General features: G+C 39.0%; 1 protein-coding gene across 2 annotated transcripts in view; it reads left to right on the top strand.

Moving 5' to 3' along the window:
* Nucleotides 1-14,226, top strand: part of fhl3b (four and a half LIM domains 3b) — a 30,302-nt gene extending 16,076 nt beyond the window's left edge. For both annotated transcript variants that reach the window (XM_023274108.3, XM_055018150.1), the window contains exons 2-6: nucleotides 7,128-7,306; nucleotides 11,593-11,767; nucleotides 12,500-12,669; nucleotides 13,118-13,304; nucleotides 13,711-14,226. In XM_023274108.3, the coding sequence (XP_023129876.2) occupies nucleotides 7,151-7,306; nucleotides 11,593-11,767; nucleotides 12,500-12,669; nucleotides 13,118-13,304; nucleotides 13,711-13,862 (840 nt within the window). In that variant the 5' untranslated portion in view covers nucleotides 7,128-7,150 and the 3' untranslated portion in view covers nucleotides 13,863-14,226. The remainder of the gene's footprint in view (nucleotides 1-7,127; nucleotides 7,307-11,592; nucleotides 11,768-12,499; nucleotides 12,670-13,117; nucleotides 13,305-13,710) is intronic.
* Nucleotides 14,227-14,438: the final 212 nt, after the last annotated feature.

Raw genomic sequence — 14,438 nt, 5'->3', positions numbered from 1 at the left:
TTTTGTGTGTTGTGTGAACATTCTGCAGCACTTTGTAGTTTTTTTTTGTGACTTTGTGGACATGGCTCCTTTTTCAGTTGTTTTGCATCCATTTGTGGTCATTTTGTGTCTCTTTATGGTAATTTTGTGTCGATTTATGGCCATTTTGTGTCTCTTTATGGTCATTTTGTGTGTTTTTATGGTCATTTTGTGTCTCTTTATGGTCATTTTGTGTCTCTTTATGGTCATTTTGTGTCTCTTTAAGGTCATTTTGTGTCTCTTTAAGGTCATTTTGCATCCTTTATGTGGTTATTTTGGGTCTATTTGTGGTTGTTAGAATGGTTTAGCCTGTTTCCTGATGTGACGGTTGAGACTTGGCCTGCTTTAACTGGGTGTGACCGTACAGGAGAAAGCAGCAACTGTAAGTTTAGAACATCATTACGTCTTTCTTGAAACAGACGGGAGGCCGTGAAGTTCAGACTCAGGTGACCGAGGAGGGAAAGTTCCCAGAAAAGGCCCTGAGGCTGTTTTCTAATGTTTGCTGTGACAGATTTAACACTTACCTACACATGTGCCGTGCTGGCTTTTATTACGTGTGACAGCGTATTTCATCATGGAATAATCTGGTTTGTAAACCCCAGACACGAGTCTGAATTCCTCCGCAGGGAAAATAAACAGAAACAAGCCGCAGAGCTCGAACACTTTCTGGCTCTGGTTGTCAGAACCCGAGTGAAACTGCAGCAGCGAGCCATGAAGGGACATCGGACAGGAGGCCAGTCCATGATCCTCCATGAGAACGTCGCCGTCTGGCTGCGACTACAAAGAGCTCAGAGCTGAGAGGGAATGTAGATCAGAGAAGCAGTGAATCAGGGTGAACTGTGGCTGGAAGGCAGTCGTGTTATTAGACAGAACTGGGCGGGTTAATGAGAGGAGAACAGTCCTGGCTGGGTTCCAGCACACCTGTAGGACGTGAACGCCTCAGAAACAAGACGTGAGTCAGAGTTTGGACGGCTGCTGCTGCTGAAGACAAACAGATTCCTGTTTGGTTATTTGCCACATAACTTTTAGGAAAGAAAGATTTTATCCGAGCGGCCATCGCTCACTGAAACTTCCTTTTGTGTGGAGTTTAGAGAAGCACCGGTTCATTTATTCTGCCTTTCTCCTGTTACAAAACCACAATCAGTTTACGTTTCTTAGGAAAATTTCACCACTTATGACAAGAATATCTGCTTTCAAGTTTATTTATACAGACACAGAGACAGACGGACACTTTATTCATCCCCTCAAGGAAATTCAAGATATCCAGCAGCTCTTTGTCGACATGTTGTGTCTTTTTTAACTCTTTTACATCTCTTTGTGTGGTGATTTTGCATGTATTTATTGTCATTTTGTGTCTTTGTATGGTCTTTTTGTGTCTCCTTATGATCATTTTGTGTCATTTTATGGTCATTTTGGGTCTTTTTATGTCCATTTTCTCACTGTTTGTGGTAATTTTGTGACACTTTGTCAAAATGTTGGGTCTGTTTGTAGTTGTTTTACATCTCTTTGTGTTGCTTTTGCATCTATTTATGGTAATTTTGCATCTTATTTGTGGTTATTTTATGACTCTTTGTCGACGTGTTCTGTCCCCTTATAGTTTTACATCTTTCTGTTCTTTTTGCATATATCTGTGGTCATTTTGTGTCTTCTTATGGTCATTTTGAATCTTATTTGTGGTTATTTTGTGACTTTTTGTATTTATTTTGTGACTCTTTGTGGACATGTTGTGTATCCAGTAGCTCACACATGCAAAAAGGATGAGAAATGTAGAAAAGAACACGGAAAAAAAAACATGCAAATTGAAGAAACAAGGTGCCAAAAAAAGCATTTTTACTTGAGCTGAACACTGAAATCAAACAATATTCATCTGTAGCTAAAATAATTGATAAAATCTGTAAAAACATATAATATCTACGGTGATTTTATGTGATCATTTTTATTGCTTTTAAAAAAAATCTAAATCAGCCTCCTGCTGCACTTAAATCAACAAACAGACTTTTATTTGGATTATTATCAAGTAGGGCTGCAACCAAGGATAATTTTTATTGCCTATCAATCTGTTCATTATTTTTCCCAATTAATTTATTGGTTTGTTGGTCGAGAAAATGTTGGAAAATGTTGAAGTCCCAAGATCACAAATGTTTTGTCCACAACGCAAATATATTCAGTTTATTGTCACAGCAGAGGAAAAAAAACTGAAAATATTCACATTTAATGAGCTGTAAACACAGAATACCTTCAAATACTGTTAAAAAAGGGTGAAAACTACGACAAATATCAGTAAAATAATGATAATTTTAGTGGATTTAAAACCATAAAACTGCATTTTTTGTCATACATTGTAGTCGAACAATTAACTGTGTTTTTGATATAATCTGTAAATTAACAAAACAAGAAAAATCTGTAAAACTGTCATAGAGGAGGATAGAAAATATTCACATCTAAGAAGCTGCAAACACAGAATTTGCTGTAGTCAGACTGATCAATTATCAAAATAGCAATTAATTCAATAGATGACAGCTAATCAATACATTTTTGCAGCTCTATTAGCTGTCAGTCGACTCCATAAAATGTGCAGAAAGTTTTCCTGAACATCTTACAGTTATGTAATAAAGATTAAATGCTAACATGTACACTAGCATTAGCAGAAGTAAACAAGTCATAAAGTCAGCCTGTTGGCTCAGTAATGTTAGCGACAGCACGCTAGTTGTTAAACTGCCTGAGAGCTAGCTGCTAACTCATTAGCTGTCCATGCTAATGCTAGTCAGTCTCAAATTATCTTTCAACCATTTTGCTAACTTCCCCCTGACATTTAGTTTTCCTTTACAGTCTTTTGATCAATAAAAACAGTTATTAAAACCCGAAAGTTAAGTTATTTTAGAAAAGAAGCTTGCTAATGCTAGGTTAGCAAGCTCGTTAGCTTGATAGCAAACTAGTTAGCTTGCTAGCTAAATCGTCACAACACTGCTTTCAATTCACACATCAGCTGTACCACCAAAACCCAGGTGTATTTAAATGAGAGAATGGGAGTTTTACAGATTTTTTGTGTTAAACTGTGTTATTTCTTTTTATTTATAGTTTTAGTGTTGCTTTTAAAAGGTAATTTGCTTTTCCAGAGCTAAAATTAGCTTAAAGACTTGAAGAAACAGTTAATTTTTGTGAATGTTCTTAAGAAACATTTTTAACATTTCTTTTTTTCCACCAGAAAAAGTTCAAAGATTTCCCAAAAATGTTGAAAATGTGGACATCAGAAGTTTCACTGTGAAAATATATTTTTTTCCACATTTTCAAACTTTAAAACGGATCAATTTGACCCACAGCACGACACGAGGGTTAAGTTTTCCCGTGCTTCCAGTGTTTATGCTAAGCAAGGCTAATCCTGGTCCAGATCATAGTTTTTCAGCCGGCCTTGTTTCCTGTCCAGATGACTGTATAGTTGTGTATTTATAGTGTCTAGTTGTGTATTTATGGACCGTCCTATAGGAGCTGTAAAAGACTTGAATTAATTGTGCTGCGTTTTGGCTCTGGCCCTGTAAGGATTCATTACTGTGGGTTGGATGAAAGACAACAGCTGGAGGCCTCAGAATGCCTTCGCAGATGTTGTGGTCCAGGAAGAGGAACATAAAGCACCAAACCGAGGAGACTATGTCCGGAAGGAAGACCATTGTTCTATCAGCGCCTTCATCGTGACGGACCAGAACAGAAGCCTGGAGCTCTGTGGACCTTCTGGAGGGAAGGAGAGCAGATTTGTGACAGAAAACAGACAGGAAGCAGCGCTTGGTATCAGTCGGGTTTCCCTCCATGTGCTCGATGCCCTCCGACAGGAAGCCGTTATCTGCAGGGAGGCTTTTACTGTGAAGGATGTCCTCAGAGTTCAGACTGAGAACAGACGCTGTTTCTTCATCTTCTGTTTATCGTCGGTTACTAGAATCACAGTTCAGTATCAGGAATGTAAACGGAGCAGATGAAAACACTCGGAGGTCACGGAGCGTAAAGAACCTGTAAAAAGAACCTCCATCATGAGCTGAATCCTCTCCAGCTCCATAATAAACCGCACAAATGATTTGTTCTGGGAAAACAAGTGGTTTCCATAGTTTGTAGAGAGCTCTGCGCTGAAAAACAAGGAGGAAAAAAGAAAGCTGGCAGCAAAAGTCCCAGAAAAACTAAAAGGGAAATTACTGTAGTGATTAAAAACTGAAAAACTAAACCAACAACAAAAACCTGTGATTTAAATATAGGAGGAAAGTGTCATTTTACAGTCAAATTATTATTTATAAAAAAATATTGATTTTTGCTGTGGATATTATTTACAGTTTTTTTGTGGAGTTAACATGTAAATTCATGTTTTTTTTTCTGTAATTTTACCAGTTATTATCTGTAATTAAACAAAACATGAAAATCTGTAAATTAACAGTTAAACAAAGAATTACTATTTTTAATCCGAGATATATAAATCATTTTTTTCTTTCAAATACATATATTTGAATAATGAAACAACAAATACATGTGTGTATATATATACATGTATATGTATATACACACACGTGGTTTTAGGTCTTTTTGTGGTCATTTTGTAGTTTTTTTGTGGTTGTTTTAGGTCTTCTTGTGGTCATTTTGTAGTTTTTTTGTGGTTGTTTTAGGTCTTCTTGTGGTCATTTTGTAGTTGTTTGTGGTTGTTTTAGGTCTTTTTGTGGTCATTTTGTAGTTTTTGTGGTTGTTTTAGGTCTTTTGTGGTCATTTTGTATTTTTTTGTGGTTGTTTTAGGTCTTTTTGTGGTCATTTTGTATTTTTTTTGTGGTTGTTTTAGGTCTTCTTGTGGTCATTTTGTAGTTGTTTGTGGTTGTTTTAGGTCTTTTTGTGGTCATTTTGTAGTTTTTTTGTGGTTGTTTTGGGGTCTTTTTGTGGTCATTTTGTAGTTTTTTTGTGGTTGTTTTAGGTCTTCTTGTGGTCATTTTGTAGTTGTTTGTGGTTGTTTTAGGTCTTTTTGTGGTCATTTTGTAGTTTTTTTGTGGTTGTTTTAGGTCTTTTTGTGGTCATTTTGTATTTTTTTGTGGTTGTTTTAGGTCTTTTTGTGGTCATTTTGTATTTTTTTGTGGTTGTTTTAGGTCTTTTTGTGTTCATTTTGCATCTCTTCAGCTGCATTTTGTGTCTCTGTGTTGACTTCCTGTGTAATCATTTTGCAGGTTACTGTGGACACTTTTTATGTCGTTGTTTCAGGTCTCTTTCGGGTTATTTTTCAACTCTGTGAGGTCATTTTGTGTTTCTTTGCAGTTGTTTTCTGTCGCTTTGTGGTCACTTTAAATCTGTATATTGCCTCTTTGTGGTCATTTTGTGACTCAGTGGATGCATTTTCTGTCTCATTGGTCACATCACATCTGTTTATGGTAGTTGTGTGTCTCTGTAGTAATTTTGCGTCACACTGTGGTCATTTTGTGTTTGTTTGTAGTCGTTTAACGTCTCTTTGTGGTCATTTTATCACTCCTTGTGGTCATTTTGTTTCTCTTTACAGTTGCTTTCTGTCACTTTGTGGTCACTTTAAATCTGTATATTGCCTCTTTGTGGTCATTTTGTCACACTGTGGTCATTTTGTGTTTGTTTGTAGTCGTTTGTCTCTTTGTGGTCATTTTATCACTCCTTGTGGTCATTTTGTTTCTCTTTACAGTTCTATGTCTCTGTGTTCATTTTGTGACTCTTTTTGGTGCATTTTTAATCTTTTTGTTGCCACTTTATGTCTCTCTGTGGTCATTTTGCAAACAGGACATAAAAAATCACAAGATAGTCGAGATTTAGCATAAAATTTGTCTGATTCAAAGACTTCAAAGTTAAAGTTTAAAGACACGGTAAAGTCTTTATAAGGAGAGTCTATAAAGAAATTAAATTTGTTGCGTGTTAAAGTCTAGAAGATAAAACGAGCAGCTGTGGAACGAGTTTTACAAGATCTCTGCCATATTAATTTGAGTGAAAGACGTTTAGCAAAGTCTTCCAACAGGCGACAGGACTCCTGAGAATTCTGTAAACAGCCTTTGAAAGTGAGAACGTGGCTTGAGATTGTTCAGTGGATTGTTTAGAGCGTTGCAGGGGTTTCACCACACCATGGAATCAGACCACAGATCTGCTCTAACTCTGTTCATCCACAACATTTAACCACAAACTGCAGCTTTACAGCGTTCAGGGTTTCTGAAAGGTCAACGTTCAGCAGACTGTCCTGTTGGTCAGTTTGTGTTTGTTTCTGGTTGTTTTATGGTCATTTTAATTCTCTGTGATCATTGTATTTCTCTTTTTGGTCATTTACTTCATGTTTGTGGTCATTTTGCAACCCTGTAGGTGTATTTTTTGTCTTTTTTTGGTTGTGGTCATTTTGCAACCCTGTAGGTGTATTTTTTGTCTTTTTTTGGTTGTGGTCATTTTGCAACTCACTGTGGGCATTTTTCCAGTCTCTTTGCGGCCGTTTCATATCTTTTTGTGGTAATTTTGTGACTCTTTTTGGTCACTTTGTATTTGTGTGTAGTCTTTGAGTCTGTTTGTGATCATTTTGTGAGTCTTAGGGTGCATTTTGTGTCTCATTTTGGTCATTTCATCTATGTTTATGGTCATTTTGCAACTCCGTGTGGACATTTTGAGTCTCTTTGCGACCATTTCATATCATTTTGTGGTAATTTTGTGACTGTTTATAGTCATTTTATGTTTGTTGGTAGTGTTTAAATCTTTTTGTGGTCATTTTACATCTCTATGGACATTTTTTTGCCTCTTTGTAGTTTTTTTTATGTCTCCTTGTGGTCATTTTGTGACTCTTTGTTGTAATTTTGCAACTCACTGCAGACATTTTGTGGTTGTTTGTCATTGTTTTGCATCTCTTTGTGGTAATTCATATCTGTTTGTGGTTATTTTATGGCTTCTTGTGGTCTTTTTACACCTCTGTGTTGTTGTTTAAGGGTCTCTCTGCCACTTGCTGTGGACATCCAGCCGCTTCTACATATTTCTGAGCAATTTAACCACAAACTGCAGCAGAACAGCCTTCGGTGTTGTGCTTTTCTCCACTTAAAGGCTAATTTCTCTCCTGTTGGTCTTTATTTTTTCGTCTTCTGATCTCGTTGCTGTGAATCCTGCAGGATATCCGTGAAACAACGACATCATGAGCGACCGCTTCGACTGCAAGAACTGCAACGAGTCCTTGTACGGACGTAAATACATCCAGGTGGAGGCCAAGCCGCACTGCATCTCCTGCTACGACCGTCTGCATGCCAACACCTGCCAGGAGTGTAAGGAGGTCATCGGACACAACGCAAAGGTACCGACTGCACATCGTATGAAGTACAGCTATTTAACTACTGTAAAAGCACTTTTATTTTTTACCTCAGTCTATTAAATGCCATCAGAAGTCTTCAAATGTCTGTTTTTTTCCAGGTATATGCATATTTGAACAATTTCAATTATGAAAAAGGAGCAAATCTTGCACTAAAGCCAGGAAACAGCTGAGATTTAACTGAAAAATGGTTGATTTTACTACGTTTTTGCAATATATTCTGACATTTCAGTGATGTGTTCTACTCTCATAGTCAAAATATTTTATAAATCATAGCTGAAACTAACTTTTTCCCTCTTTGAATCATCTAACAATCCTTTTCTTAATCCATTAATTTATTAAACACCCATCTGAAGTCTCCAGATGTCTGGTTTTATCCAAATAAATGCAATTCTGAATGATTTAAAATAGAGAAAAGCAGCAAACTGCCCACTAAAACCAGAGAATAGTTCACATTTCATAGAAAGCATGAAGAAGAATACCACCAGAGGCCTCTGTAAAAGTTAGTTCAGATTTAAATGGACCTTTTCATTCTGGTATTGGTGCTTACTGTGGCCGTTTCGTGCCTCTTTGCAATTGTTTTATGTCTCTTTGTGACTGTGTCATTTCTTTTTGTGGTAATTTTGTGACTCTTTGTGGTCATTTTGCAAATCTGTGATGCATTTTCTGTCTCTTTTTGGTCATTTCCTCGATGTTTGTGGTCATTTTACATCTCTAAGGATATTTTTTGTCTCTTTGTAGTTGTTTGTAGTTGTCAAAAATTGACCAAAATTACTTAAATCTGTTCAGAATAAACAGAAAATTAACTAAACTAAACTAAATGGACACATTCTATAGTGCTCTGATGTCTGATCATCAATAACTAATAAACAAATGCTACATTTCTGACATATGGGGGAATGAGCAGCCTTGGAGGAGGACTGAGCTCTCTGAGAGCTTTTCTTGTTGTCCAAGATGCTTCAAAAATGATCCAAAATTACTTGAAAATGATCCAGAATTACAGAAAATTTTCAAGAAATGATGTAAAATGATGAAAATTTGCTCAGAATGACATGGAAATAGTCTAAAATTACTGGAAAATGATCCAAAATCAGTCAGAATTTCTCCCAAATGATTAAAAATGATCCAGAATGACTGAAAATTTGCAGAACAACACTAAATTTGGCAAAGATGCTGTAAAAATCATCCAAAATGACTTTAAAATGATCAAAAATTGCAGAAAATTTGACATAAATGACAAAAATCTTCCCAAAATGACTCAAAAATTTACCAAAATGAGTTAAATCTGTTCAGAATGAACTGAAAATTATTAAAAATGACTGAAAACTAAATGGACACATTCTATGTTGCTGTGATTTCTGATCATCAATAACTAATAAATAAATGCTGCATTTCTGACATATGGGGGAATGAGCAGCCTTGGAGGAGGACTGAGCTCTGAGGGCTTTTCTAGTCCATTCTGTGCTTTTCATAAAGTAAATGATGTTAAAAGTTCTTCCTCCAAACTGTCCAACACAATCAGGATCATTTTTCCAGCTGCTATTTCTGCTTAAAAACCTTCAAAATTTTTTTAAGTTTCTCTAAAACCTTCTCTGGGTGAAAATCATCCTGAAGGAAAGATGTCACGAGTCCGTTGGTGGATCATAAACTCCCTGAGAGGCTGTAAATTAAAGTCCTGCTTTCTTTGGCTCCTCCATCATCATCATCGTCGTCCTTCATCCTCAGAGAAACCACATCAGCTGGTCGCTGAAGCCGTGCATCAGCTGGTTTCCTGAAGTGAAACACAAACAGCTGCCAGAGTGGAAAACACACAAAGCGAGAGTTTTAAGAAAATAACGATGAAGAGAAAAAGCTCCTGGTCTGTTTGTAGATGGCAGGAGGTGAGAGAGGAGGAACCAGCAGAGGACCAGCAGCAGCTTTACTCAGAAGATGTTTAGGAATGAAGCAATGAAGCAGCGTTACTTATTCTGTATTAACCCTCCTGTTATTAATAATGTTTCCTTGTCCTTGAGATGTTTTAGAAAGAGTTTTGATTACTGTTAAACTAAGAGGTTTTTAACTTAGTAATAAGGTGAGAAGTCAAGAGTGGTGAGGGGTGTTTCCACAGCTTTGGGTCCAACCCTGGCCACACCCCCTGCTACATGTAGCTGGTCTGGTTCTGGCATAGGTCCACATACTGTGCTTGCCACACACCTACGTCCACCACCATCTGCTGCATTTCTTCTTTTGCTCTGCTATAAGGTGAGGAGGGACCCAATGAATCCTCCCATGCATGTGACAAACAGGCATACAACGGCTGCCAGTTTTCAGTTAACAGCTCCAGTGCATACCTGCCGTGGGGAAACCACCCTGTCAACCCCTGCTGAGCAAGTGTGTAACCTGTGTGCAGTAAAGTGGCAGAGTCAAAATCATCAGTTCTCTTTGCCACATGATAACACACAGTATGTAGAGGCAGCGTCTGGTTCTCTGTCACATACCTCCTTCTGTCCTTTATCATTTTCTGCATTAGGCACCGCATTCTGGGGCTTGTAGTCCACACCAGCACGTCTCCGACCCATATATCATGTAGTATCCCTGTAGAGGTTCAGCATAGTTCAGCCCCCATCTCAGCTTAATCAGAACCCTGCTTCTCTCAAGGAAAGTCATATTCAGGATCCATGGTGATGAAACTGGACAGGTAGGGACGGAGCTACGCTCCCAGACAGAAACACAAATTTATAAAAATTTGCAAAACCTTCAGGAAGAAAATTCCATAAAAGTTTCCCTTAAAAGTGCTATTTTAAAAAAAAAAAAATTGCCAAATTCAGCAAGAAATTATAAAAAAATTTTTATTTTAAATATTTTCAAAAATATGAATAAATATCTTCCAAAAAAATCCTAAAAATATCTAAAGTGACTCCATATATATCAGTAAAACTTCTAATAGTTTCTATAAGAACATTTTTCACATTTCTTTTTTTCCCACCAAAAAATGTTCAGAAATTTCCCAAAAATGTTGAAAATGTGGACACCAGAAGTTTCACTGTGATTTTTTTCCCCCCACATTTTCAAACTTTAAAACAGGTCAGTTTGATTCACAGGACGACACGAGGGTTAAAACTGCCAACTGACAGCTGCTGCAAACATAAATCTGTCAGAACTGCTCACAAATACAAAGTTTCATTTTGTTTAAAGGATAAAATCCTCCAACAAACAGCAGCTTTTAGCTAAAGACACTAAAACGGGTTTAAAAAGCTGTTTTATAAAGTTTAGAAACAGGTTAGCTTGTGGGCTCTGTGAGTTTAGCACATAACAGTCGACTCGCTAGCTTGCTTTTTTGTTTGTTTTTACGTTCTAAAATTGTTCGTAGAGCTAACGTTAGCATGCTAGCTCACGTGTCAAAGGTCTGTGGGTAAAAATGTTTAATTTAGCAGGTTTACGATCCTGTTTTGTTTCTAACTACTGAAAATGTGGATCATTCCAGAACTGGAGGACATCTGGGCTCCAAAATGCTTGAAAAATCAACCTTCTCCATTTTCTGCTCCACATTGATCAATAATAGGTATTGATGGGCTCAGCTTCTTCTTCCATGTTTTCTGTACTGTTTGCTAACTCTACTCTAATCCATGCTAATGTGATCTAATGTGATCAAGACACAAAATGACAAAAACAAGATACAAAATGACAAAAACATCAACAGATTCTGCTAACATGTTGTGGGAAACGTTCCATGAATAATAATTATTATTTAAAATATTATGTTTATTAAAAAATGTTCCCACAATTACAGAGACATGAATGAAAAAATAAAACCAGAAAAGTAGATTTAAATGAGATTCTAACTGTTTTATCAGAGATCCAGTTTGGTCATCAGGGGGGAGGACAAGAGAAAAATGGCATTTTAGGGGAACTCCAGACTTATTTGGGATTTAAAATATTTTAAACATTCTTTTCTCCTAGTTTTTATAGATTTAGTCTCAGGACAAGAACATTTACACACTACTGATGTTTTAGGGTTTAATTCGTGGATTATGGGATGTAAAACGTCCTCCAGGTCTATAATGATCCATCTAAGAAAAAACTGTTGTGATCATTTTGACTTTAGTTTTTATACAGACAGAAACTCGTCCATTAAAGTTCAGGAAGTTTGTTGGTTGTTTAGCTTGAAGTCAGAAATTTCATTTTGCAAGTGACCTGAAAAATATGTTATGAATAAAACAGAATTTTAAAGCCATACGTTGAGTTTCTTTCACAGATGTTTTTACAGTCTCTCCTCTGGTGTCGTTCTGCAGGAGCTCTTCTACGAGGACCGGTATTACCACGAGCACTGCTTCCGTTGTTTCCGCTGCGATCGCTCTCTGGCCGACGAACCCTTCACCAGCCAGGACCACGGTCTGGTCTGCAGCGACTGCTACTGCAACGAGTTCTCCTCCAAGTGTGTTTCCTGCGACAAGACGGTGATGCCAGGTAGCTGCATTTATCACCAGCTAACGGCGTAAAGTTCACCCCGTCTGAGAGCAGTGAGGGGTGACGGTTGGCTTATCTGGGGTGTGACTGTTTCCTCACTCGGCTGGAAACATCCAGCAGAGTTCCAGCTGTGTGACGACAGCAGGCCTGCAGAGGAGTCGGATGACTGAGGATTAGCCGGTTTGTGGTGGCTGTGGGACATTTCTAACTCACCACGTCTTTTCTGAGCTCGTTTTCTTCCTGATCAGCCTGCATGCCTCTAAAAGCTGCTGCCCTCTCACCCCGTCCCTCCAAAGTGCAGCCAAGTTCAAGTTTAAAAACGCCGTCGTGCCTTCTGGCTGCAGTTCAGTCCCTGAAGTCTTAAATAAGTCCAGTGTTTAAAGGATCTGACGTCCAGCTTCAGGCATGACGGCTCCCAGCGTCCATGAAGCTCTGCAGCGGAGCGTGATGTTCTTCCATGTGTGGGAATCAGCTGACGGCCGGATAAAACGGATAAAAAGCAGCGAGTTTCCAGTTGCAGCTCTGATCTGTCGCAGCCTGTCAGCTTGTTTTGTTGTCAGATGAGTTGCAGTCATTGTAAAAACAGGTCGATCTTCACACTGAACCGGATCAGATTTCATCCCAACTCATAGCTTCAACAGGATCAAAGCAGAAACCAGAACGTCACGGAGGGTTGAAGATGGTGTTAAAACAGATAAACCAACAGTTTCTTCTGCTGTTTCTGTCCCACAGGTTCCAGGATGTTGGAGTACGACGGATCCACGTGGCACGAGGACTGTTTCACGTGTCACGGCTGTGAGAAGCCGATCGGCGCCGAGGCCTTCATCCCTGACAAAAACAACTACTACTGTGTGCCATGTCACGAAGGACGCTTCGCTCCTCAGTGCAGCCACTGCAAGAAGGTGAAAATCTACCGACCGAAGCCTGATAGTTCAGAAATCAGCTGTTAGACTAAACAAAACCAAGAAACATGAGCAGTTCACTGCTGTTCCAGTCTTTTAAACTGGTTCCCAGTATGTTCCAGTCTTTTAAACTGGTTCCCAGTATGTTTTAACCTCTTTAAACTGGTTCCCAGTATGTTTTAGGTTCTTTAACTCTTCATTTTCCATAGAATATGAGTCACTTCTGACCGATTTTGTGCATCAACGGGTTAAACTGGTTCCCAGTATGTTTTAATATAGATGTTTAGGTGTTACTGGTTTTACGGAGCAGCTCCAGTGTGTTTCTGACCACTAGAACTGGTTCTGATGTTGTGGTTCTGATGTGGTGGTTCTGATGTTCTGTTCTGGTGGTTCTGATCTGGTGGTTCTGATGTTCTGGTCTCATGGTTCTGGCTGGTTGTGTCTCCAGGCTCTCACTAAGGGCGGGCTCACCTACCGGGACCAGGTCTGGCATCAGGAGTGTTTCCGGTGCAGCGGCTGTGAAGCTCCTCTGGCCGGTCAGACGTTCACCTCTCAGGGAGAAGCTCCGTTCTGCGTCAAGTGTTTCAGCAGCCTCTACGCCAAGAAGTGCTCCGGATGCAACTCTGCAATCACAGGTAGGAGAACTCCACCACAGGTTCTGATCCGACTGGAGGAATGATTCTGGTTGGGTTTCATCCTGACTCCTGTCCTTCATGACCCTACAGGGTTATTAATGATGGAAATGAACTCCAGTTACGTCCAAAAACAAACCTCAGACTCCAGCGTTTCTACTAATAAACCCTGAGGATGTTTAGGCCTGCTGGTGGTTTTAGGAGAACAAACAGAACGAGACGAGACAACGCAGCAATAAAAGCACAGCGAGGCTCATTGTGGGCTCCAGACGGCTGTTTAACGAGGATTTTAATTAAGTGTTGAACACCTAAGGTCCACAGAGCTGCCTGAGGTTCCTGTTTCATCATGGATTTATTTCAGTAATCTGCTGTAAAACAGTCGTTCTTCAGCTGTTTGGTTGTTCTGCAGGTTTCGGCGATGGGAAGTACGTTTCCTTCGAGGAGCGCCAGTGGCACCAGCCCTGCTTCAAGTGTTCCCGCTGCTCCGTGTCGCTGGTGGGATCCGGGTTCTTCCCAGACCGGGACCAGATTCTGTGCACAGACTGCAACAACGACGACTGAGCGACACGAAGTCCGACGTAGAAGCAGCAAACACCAGCAGAACGTTCCAAACCTCAGCTTCACTCCAACACTGCAGCTAAAGCTAGCACAGCTGATACAGAAACGCCTCCTATCGGCCTCAAAACATCTTCGTTTTTATGTTTTGCACATTAAAGAATGAACAGAAATATATGTAAACGTTTAAGTTAAAAATAAAGCGAGACGGAACTTACACCTGAATGTTGTGAAAACATGAATTTTAACTCAGTTCTGTCATTTTTTTCTATTTCCTGTACGTTAGCATCTGTTGAAAATTAACTGTCACTTTTTTGTTTTTCTTTCCGCTTAGATTAATTTTTACTGCAATAAAAAGCCTTTAAATGAAGCAGCGCGTCATCATGTCCTTCTGCTATTGCTAACATTTTAGCTTAGAAAACTAAGCTAACTGTGCTCTACAGCGAAGCTTCCTAAAAAGACAATCAGCTTTATAGGCTTAAAACGGCAAATGTCAGCCTCATGGGGGCGCTAGAGGAAAGTTCAGTGGGTTGTTGATATATTTACATTCTGGTAAGTAATTGATCGACATGGAAACAACCG

This window comes from Amphiprion ocellaris, chromosome 15 (assembly GCF_022539595.1).
Source record: "Amphiprion ocellaris isolate individual 3 ecotype Okinawa chromosome 15, ASM2253959v1, whole genome shotgun sequence".
NCBI classification, from domain to species: domain Eukaryota; kingdom Metazoa; phylum Chordata; class Actinopteri; family Pomacentridae; genus Amphiprion; species Amphiprion ocellaris.
The sequence above is the reverse complement of the archived record's forward strand: the minus strand, read 5'-3'. Positions and strand labels throughout refer to the sequence as shown.